The sequence below is a fragment of the Lottia gigantea genome (assembly GCF_000327385.1).
Source record: "Lottia gigantea unplaced genomic scaffold LOTGIsca_7, whole genome shotgun sequence".
Classification (NCBI taxonomy): domain Eukaryota; kingdom Metazoa; phylum Mollusca; class Gastropoda; family Lottiidae; genus Lottia; species Lottia gigantea.
The window spans coordinates 2,167,598-2,177,557 of NW_008710370.1; the positions used below are offsets into that span (position 1 = coordinate 2,167,598).

The window sequence follows — 9,960 nt, forward strand, 5'->3', positions numbered from 1 at the left end:
TCCGCCAACCTTTCTTCCTTCTGTGCGTTTTTGGACCAGCAAACCACCCCTCAGTCTCCATCCAAGTCGAGACATGTATCCAGACCTTTCCCCCCTCGAACCAGATCCCAGTCCGTTCCCAATGCTACAATTCTAACAACTACCAAACCAGTACCAATCACACCGTCGACGACCATTATATCCACTACCAAACCGTATTATCACCAAACCAAGGACAAATCATTATGGAAACTACCTGCTCTAAAGAAATCAACCTTAATAATTGGATCATCTAACCTGAATCGAATTACCAAAACCAGTTCAGACACCGAAATACATTCTTACCCCGGTGCCCAAATCCATCACATACAGTCAATCCTGGAATCATACGACCATGATCCCCAACCTACTACCATTATTCTTCATGTAGGCCTCAACAACCGTGATCAGATACCAAAGACCTCCTTTAACCAAGCCCAGAAATTAATCGCCACAGCCAACAAAACCTTCCCAAACTCCAAGATCCTCTTCACATGTATACCCATTTCAAATAAAATCTCGAAGAAAGCACAACAGAACCTCAGCACCCTCAACAACATGATGATGGAGTCCAGTATCAACAGCGCAACAATCTTACCGCCCTACGAAGAAGAATTCGAACCAGTTGATAATCTTCATTGGTCTCCAGTACAGCAAACAGCATTTATTTGTTTTGGATACACCAGCTTCAACCATCGAGTAAGTCTTTAAACTAATTACTGGGGATAAAAATACTGAAAGGCCACCGCTAAGCCAAACTGTAGTTAACTTGAGCCGCAAAATTCTCACACCCCTTCAGCATTCAATCTTAGACCGTGGACTTAAGTTTATTCCCACACCAAAGATAGCTAACTTGAATTATCTCCGACCATCCATTGAACGACTTCAACGAAATCTTAGCTGCACATATTTTTTTCGAAACCACCCCCCACGTGGTGCTAGAACAATGTTTATTCCTAAATCCACGTGGACACCCCCTCAGGCCGCCATCCATCCTGAAATATTGAAAGCATTTGCTAGTATGAATAGCCAAACAGTGAACCTTTCCATAACACACGAAAAGCCTAATCTCACACGAGTGGAACGTGAAGCGTTAAACTTACTTAAGAAAGACGATAGCATTGTTATTAAAAAGAGTGACAAAGGTTCATGTTGTGTCATTCTGAATAGGGAGGATTACGTTTCAGAAGCAGAGAATCAACTGAATAATCCTAAACATTATGCCATTTTACCGAAACCAATTTTCAAAGAAACTGCTAACATGATTAATAATATTCTTGCCGATTTAGTCAAAACTAAAAACTACCTCCAGGTTTAAGAAGTGCTCCATGTTTGTCCAGTAGATGCAAAACATGTCCCTTTATATCAGAAACTCATTATTTTGTAAGCAACTCTACGAATAAAAGGTACCCGATCCAGGAACATCTAACATGTGAACATTCGAATGTAATATATTTAATTTCATGCAAGAAATGCCCCAAACAATATGTAGGAGAAACTAAGAATAATTTACGAACTCGCTTTAATGCTCATAGGTCAGACATCAAATTAAAGAAAGACAAGCCTGTTTCTAATCATTTCAACCTCGACGACCATTCAATAGACGATCTCACCCTAATCCCAATTGAGCGTATAGAAATTGACTTGCCCGAAGATGAAACTACCAAATTCCGCCAATCTAGGGAGGCCCATTGGATTGAGACATTGAATACAGCAAGACCTATAGGACTAAATATTCATCATAATGTAGGCATAGCACCCTTTGTTGTCCCGTTTAATACAACCAGCAATCGAGCAAGCAAGATAGTTCATGCCCACTATAAGAGCCTTCAAGAGAAATTCCCCCATGTCTATAAGCAGAAAATGATAGTTGCATATTCAAAAAATAAGAACTTAAATGATAATATTGTTCATAGTAAACTAAAAACAATCAGTACATAACAGATACTATACTTCTCGCCCATCGGTCGAGTTATTTTTTCTAATTTCAGATCAGAATAAGAACAGAAGAAAACCCAATATCAAGACCCTTAATCCTAATTTCTAAATAAAGTGTCTGCTCCACCCTAGGCCTGTACATTTGGGAGAATCAAACCCTCCCTTCCCCGAAATTAAAGACACAACCGATTTTGTCAATAAAATAAAAAATCTTCGAGTTCCCTCTAATGCTATTTTAATTTCTATCGACATTTCTTCTATGTATACCAATATCGATAACACTACTGGCTTAACGGCAGTTCGGAAAGCTTTTAATAGAAACCCAGATCCAAATAGACCCACCGATGCAATTCTACAGCTTTTAGAGATTTGTCTTAGTCGAAACGATTTCACATTTAATGGTAAAACACATTTACAAACTTCAGGGACAGCAATGGGCAAACGATTCGCCCCTTCGTACGCAAACCTTTTCATGGCAGAGTGGGAACGTAAGGTGTTGCCCCTCTGTCCATTTGACCCACTTTTTTACGGACGCTTTTTGGATGACATTTTTATGGTTTGGACTTATTCTATCGAACAGTTTTGGGAATTCTTTGAAATTCTTAACAACCACCATCCTTCTATCAAACTAACCGCAAACGTGAGTGACAAAAGCATAGACTTTCTCGATACTACTGTCTTTAAGGGAGATCCCATAGCAGAAACAAATAAACTGGATATTAAAGTATTTCAAAGAAACTGATACTCAACAACTCTTGCACAAGAGCTCCTTTCACCCAAAGCATACCTTTCCTGGTATAATTAAGTCACAAGTTTTACGATTTCATCGAATTTGTACAAGATCTTCTGATATCAACCTAGCCTGTACGATTGTTTTCTCAAAACTGAAAGAGCGTGGGTACTCTAAACGATTATTCTAAATTATTTTGTAAGCAACTCTAGGAATAAAAGGTACCCGATCCAGGAACATCTAACATATGGACATTCGAATGTAATATATTTAATTTCATGCAAGAAATGCCCCCAAAAATATGTAGGAGAAACTAAGAATAATTTACGAACTCGTTTTAATGCTCATAGGTCGGACATTAAGTTAAAGAAAGACAAGCCTGTTTCTAATCATTTCAACCTCGACGACCATTCAATAGACGATCCCTAATCCCAATTGAGCGTATAGAAATTGACTTGCCCGAAGATGAAACTACCAAATTCCGTCAATCTAGGGAAGCCCATTGGATTGAGACATTGAATACAGCAAGATCTACAGGACTGAATATTCATCATAATGTAGGCATAGCACCCTTTGTTGTCCCGTTCAATACAACCAACGATCGAGCAAGCAAGATAGTTCATGCCCACTATAAGAGCCTTCAAGAGAAATTCACCCATTTCTATAAGCAGAAAATGATAGTTGCATATTCAAAAAACAAGAACTTAAATGATAAAATTGTTCATAGTAAACTAAAAACAATCAGTACATAACAGATACTATACTTCTCACCCATCGTGCGAGTTATTTTTTCTAATTTCAGATCAGAATACGAACAGAAGAAAACTTAATATCAAGACCCTTAAGCCTAATTTCTAAATAAAGTGTCTGCTCCACCCTAGGCCTGTACATTTGGGAGAATCAAGCCCTCCCTTCCCTGAAATCTAATTATCTGCAAAATATTAATTTCATATGTTCCTATCAACATGAAAAATCTAGTTTGGAGGCATGGGGAAATTCATCTAACCTACCGATGAATTTGAGAAAGATCACTGATATCAATATTGCAAAATACACCGAAGATAATTGTGAATCTTTAAGACACGAATGGGAACCTTACGCTAAAAGAGATACGTTATGTCTTGGAGCTTGTTTGATAAAATATAACAAAGTTATGAAAGAAGTTGTATTCCAGAATATTTCCAATAATCTAACGGCTCCATCTTTATCTTTAAAGGGTTGGTATTATTTATATCATTACCATAAAGAAATGGTTGAAGAAGAATGGTATGAAACTACTAGAATGGTTCCAAAACACACCGAAAAAGAAAACGTAGAAAAAGTTTACTCACATACACACCCTTTTATAAGATGTTTTATCAGACAATCCATTAAAGTAAGAAGAGTTTCGGCAAATCGAAAATCATTTAAAACGAATAAAATGGATGAAATTTGTAATATATTAACGAATAAAATGGATGAAATTTGTAATATATTAAAGGAGTTTAGTGAAACACGAAGTGATAATATAATTGATTTATTTAAAGAATATAGTAAAAGTAAAAAAGATAAAACGGAAGTTAATTCAAAACTTAAAAAAATAAAATGTACTAAACTAATGGCCTTTGATGCTAACGGTTTGTACCCTTTAGTCATGTCGGATTTAGACAGCGAATATCCAAAAGCGGAAAGTGGTAGACCGTTTCTACCAGAAGAAAATAAAGAATTTGTTGAGCTCTTTAATGAGCAGAAATTCAGACCTAGAACGGCTATTTTAAAAGTCTGGTTTGAATATCCTACTAACATGCTCTTCCAACCCATACCATCTAAAGATAAAATTACTTTTACGAACAAAGAATGTAATAAGGAAACTGGTATTAAAATCAGGTTTAGAAATGCTTTCTGTCACGAGGTTTTAACATCGGTCGATATTCAAGAAATAGTTTCGTCTAGCAATTGGGATAAATTAAATGAAGCTAGGTTGGTGTCCGAAAATGATTATTGTAAGGGAAAGAATGATTACGGTGATGGTGGAATTATATATGGTTCATATTTAGCGCCAACGGTATTCTAAAAGAAAAGAAAACATTTAAGGGTTACTCTAATCATAAGATATGTGTCGAAGATTACATTCAGTTACTTTGTGGACATGATGTGACGAATGAATTTAAGAAACCATGGGAAAAAAGTTTCACCAATGGAGTAGTTATTCCAAAGGATGATGATAAACAAATGAAATTTTTCAGAAGTTATCTGAATCTCGTTAAGAGAAAAGCATCGGACGATGAAGGAATCGTGTATCCTTATGGTGATAAAGATAAATTGAATTTGGATGAAAACTATGAAATTGATGATTTCGATTATCTAACTATTCAAGAGAATGAAGAGTGTTTAATTACTCAATAAATTTGATTTTTTTTGTTTTAAATGAAGTTGAATAACAATTTCCTGGTAGTAAACGTATGGTTTTGAATGTAACTCCATTATCTGTTGATATTTTTATTTGGTTATTTTTTTCGTTGATAATTCTGTAAACAGAGAAACACTTTAATCCCTATTCATATTCTTGATTGCGATCGAGTTCGTACTCATAATCTAGAGACAATTTAATGTCTGATTTATTTGAGGTGATAACAGTAGTATGTGTACATTACCTTATGCCGTTTTACCATTTACCGGTTTACCAAAATTTTTTTTACCAAATTGACCATCCAGTGTATGTATACTACACCCCCCTTTACCATATGTCGACTTACCATTTCATATACTAAAAACCTAAACACCCTACATTTCATAAATTCTTACACCAAAAAAAGACCTAAATTCGCTATATTTCATACACCAAAAAACACCATCAATCAATTTCCTACATTCCATCAAAAAGCATATTAAAAATACCCTTATATAAAAATAACATCCTTGTTTCGCTTAACATCCGTTTTTTTTAATAGCCTCGTTTTAAATAATGTTATTTTTAGTCTAGAAGGGAGATAAAAGGGAGATAACTCTTTTTTGGAAACCAATTTCTTCGTTAAATTAACTCATTTAAAAATAGGAGTTTAAGAGTTTAATTCTTAAGCACGAACAACACAGATTCGAAGATTATTCGGGCGACGGTATCTTTTCTTCATTATTTTCAATAATTCCAAAAGTAGCTAGCTTTGTTTCAAAAAACAAATCACTCATTTCAACGGGAGCGAAAGCCATCGGCTCAATCGCGGAAGCGGGAAAGAGTATAAGCGACACAATCTAACGACTTGAAAGAATTAGAGCTAATAAGAAAACTTCGAAACAGGAGATTAAAAGAAAGGAAAGGAAAAGGTTTTAAAGTTACGGGATAAAAATGATTGTTGCTCACGCTCCAAAAACTTATTTCGGTTCAGGAGATATACAAAAATCATTCGGTTCTCTTCCTGGATTTCCATGGGCGAAATATCCCGGAGAAAAACAAAAATTACACCGGTCCAGGTACTAGGTTAGATCTGCGATTAGACGAAAACGATAAACCCAAACCAGGGGAAGAACCAGTCAATAGAGTTGACGCCGCTGCGCTTAAACACGATATTTTATACAGAAATAAAGACATAAACTTCAGACACGAAGCAGACAGACAAATGATAATCGAAAAATTCCAAATCCAACTTTCAAAGAGAGAATGCAACGAGCATTAATCATAAAGCTCTTGAAAGCAAAGATGAAATTGGGCATGGGATAAGCGGATGAAATTCACAAAGAATTTGAAAAAACTAAAAACTTTTTAAAAGTTAAAGTGTTTGAAAAAGATGAAATATGGTCAGCCGATTTAATTCATATGCCAGTTGAAAGAGGATTTAAATATTGCTTATCAGTTATAGATTTGTATACGAGATATGTATGGGTTATTCCTTTGAAAAACAAAACGGGATTATCAGTCAAACACGCATTTGAAACGATTATGAAACAATCTAAGCAACATCCAGAAAAACTGTGGGTAGATAAAGGAAGTGAATTTTATAACAAAAATATGAAATCTCTGGGATTTGAAATTTACAGCACGCATAACGAAGGTAAAGTTGTAGTAATAGAAATATTTAACAGGAAAAATAAATTATTCAAAAAGTTCACGGAATTGAAATCTCAAAAATGGCTTAAAATATTACCAGAGGTTGTAGATGAATACAATAACAAAATTCATTCATCTATAGGTGTCACACCAACACAAGCCTCGAGTAATCCAAATATTAACGCGCAACATAACTATGAAAATGAAATAAAGAATTTAAATATTAAACCCAAATTTAAAGTCGGAGATCGAGTTCGTATTTTCAAATATAAAAGCAAATTCGAGAAAGGTTACGTTGGATACTGGACAAACGAAATATTCATCGTTGATAAAGTAAACAGCACATCACCTCCGACATATGAATTAATCGATCAAGACAAAGAACAAATCATATGTAGGTTTTATCAAAACGAACTTCAAAAAACCGACTTTTAAAAATGAATGAATTTCTCGATAAATATGGAACCGATACAACCACAAACTTTCAACTTATGAGATGGGCGAATGAGTTAAATATATCACCGTTTTATTATTGTATGAGAGATGAAATAAATGATCTGAAATATAAGAAAGGTAAATTTCATTAATATCTAAATTAGAGGATAAGATTGCAAAACAAAAATTAGACATTCCACAATTAATAGATAACATTCCAGATGAAAATGAAGATACGTTTCAACAGGAATTAAATACTCTGAAACTAAACTTAACAGTGAATTACAAAAAGAACTAAGAAATATTAAACAACAAATACAAAACATAGATGATAGCGAAATCAAAACCTATATTCAACAACAAATACAAAATATAGATGATAGCGAAATCAAAACCTATATTCAACAACAAATACAAAATATTGATGATAGCGTTATTCAACAACAGATAACCACTATTAATAACCTAGTTTTGAAACATGACAAAAATATAGTCGCATTAGAAAAAAAGTATCTCAAGAAAGAATCATATTATTTTAAACTTACATTTGGAGTAATGGGAATTCATGATGATCCTTCTATTACTGATAATACTGATGAATCAAAAGACTATGAATATAAAAAATATGGATTTACAGCAAATATTAGAGTATATTCTTTTCCAAATTATACTATTTACCCCAATAATATTTTTGATTCAGATGATGAGAATGATTATCATCCAATATTTTTTATTTTCCGAGGAAAACTTATAATTGAAATTAATTTTCCTTTTCAGGTAAAAGTTGATTCAATATTCTTCAGACAAAACTCTCGTTTTTCTAATAAATTTAACGCTCGTAAAGTTCTCCAGTTTATCAATGGTACAAAAAATGTAGAAACTAAAGAATTTGAAATTAACGACGAAAACAGCAAGCCTCGTCACTTATATGAAATTAAAACGAGTGGAAAATATATAGATAGGTTTAGAATGTTAATCATACCCGATAATGAAGAAGTTAAACTTTCATTGAGTGATTTTGATATGTTATTGGAGACGGAAAGTCCACCAGCAAGTATTATTAGAAATCCAAAACCTCAAAAAGAAATAATCAATTATCAGTTTTTACGAGCAACAGACTTTGAATACGTAAAACTATATTTTGTTGATAATGATATATTTACCTCAATCGATATTCATAAAAGTCAACAACAACAAAATTTTTTGATACCAACAAAAAGAGACGATGTATCTGTTACTATGTTTTTAACTATTAGTAAACCAAAATTTTCAGTTCATCTGAATAAGATTAATGATTTGAAAGAACAAATATTCTTAGTAAGTATGCAATTTTTTAGTAAAGTAGCTTTATCAGAAATAATATGATTTTTTCAGAATTAATCAAGAGAATAGCTATTCTATTTAATGATTTTAAAATTAAAGGTCAAATTGAAATAAATGGTCAAATATATGAAAAGGGGAAATATAAACAAGACATGAGATTTTCTGGATTCAATGCTCAAACTTTCAAGATTAATCATTCAAAGATGCATGATAAATCTGATATCTCCGATTGGTATTTTACAGGAGAGATTATTTTCCGCAAAAATAATTTTAGAATAGTAAAAAGATCTAAAACTGGCAGAGGTGGTAATCTACTTAAAAAGATAAATGAATACAAAGGCGAAAATTGTTACATACCAAGCGATGGTTATTGTTTTATAAAATGTGTAAATCACTTCATGAATAAAGACTTAACAAAGGAATTTCAAGATTTCGTCAACAGTTTTCAAAAATTAAACTATTAGTAAACCAAAATTTTCAGTTCATCTGAATAAGATTAATGATTTGAAAGAACAAATATTCTTAGTAAGTATGCAATTTTTTAGTAAAGTAGCTTTATCAGAAATTCATTTAATTTAATTACCTAAAAAATGGAACTCGAAAGTAGACAACAATATATGATAGAAAAACAAAACGAACTAAAACAAAAACTAAAACAATTCAACAAATGTAGAAAAACATGGAGTAGAATCGATACTGTTTTCAAAACATTAAGTACAGTTTTAACAGTAGGGATAACGATGGCAACAGCCGTAACCGGTGGATTAATGCTTCCAATAATTGTCCAAACTGTATAAGCCGCGTTCACTGACGTTCAAACTTCATCTTGTGGTTTGATTACTTTAGGTTTTACATCAAAACAGAAAGCTTATTATAAAAAGAAAACAAAAATTTTAAATACATAACTTAATAAATTATTCATTTTTTTCGAAAGATCGAGAGAAGACAAGAACATAACAGTTGAAGAATTAGAAAAATTCAATGAAATTTTAGATAAATTTGTTGTAGAAATATCATCAATAAAAGTTTAAAATAGATACTTAAAAAAAGAATGGATAAAATTGGAAATTTAAACAAACCCCTATCTAAAACACTTTTTTCAAAGATATTCAAGTCAATACCTAATTTATTTTCGCGTAAATTTGACGAAGAAGATGAAGAAAAATTTAAATATCTAGGACAACCGATATATCAAAATATCAACCACAAATATGATTTTTTCAGAATTAATTAAGAGAATAGCTATTCTATTTAATGATTTTAAATTAAAGGTCAAATTGAAATAAATGGTCAAATATATGAAAAGGGGAAATATAAACAAGACATAAGATTTTCTGAATTCAATGCTCAAACTTTCAAGATTAATCATTCAAAGATGCATGATAAATCTGATACCTCCGATTGGTATTTTACAGGAAAGATTATTTTCCGCAAAAATAATTTTAGAATAGTAAAAAGATCTAAAATTGGCAGAGGTGGTAATCTACTTAAAAAG

General features: G+C 32.5%; 2 protein-coding genes across 2 annotated transcripts; both read left to right on the forward strand.

Moving 5' to 3' along the window:
• Nucleotides 1–576: 576 nt before the first annotated feature.
• On the forward strand, nucleotides 577–5,071 carry LOTGIDRAFT_155008 (hypothetical protein; the record flags this gene model as incomplete). Its single annotated transcript, XM_009065518.1, has 3 exons — nucleotides 577–717; nucleotides 3,672–4,645; nucleotides 4,912–5,071. The coding sequence occupies 3 exons, from the start codon at nucleotides 577–579 to the stop codon at nucleotides 5,069–5,071; spliced, it is 1,275 nt and encodes a 424-aa protein (XP_009063766.1).
• Nucleotides 5,072–7,144: 2,073 nt separating this feature from the next.
• On the forward strand, nucleotides 7,145–8,507 carry LOTGIDRAFT_155009 (hypothetical protein; the record flags this gene model as incomplete). The annotated part of the gene is made up of 2 exons (XM_009065519.1): nucleotides 7,145–7,280; nucleotides 7,390–8,507. The coding sequence occupies 2 exons, from the start codon at nucleotides 7,145–7,147 to the stop codon at nucleotides 8,505–8,507; spliced, it is 1,254 nt and encodes a 417-aa protein (XP_009063767.1).
• Nucleotides 8,508–9,960: the final 1,453 nt, after the last annotated feature.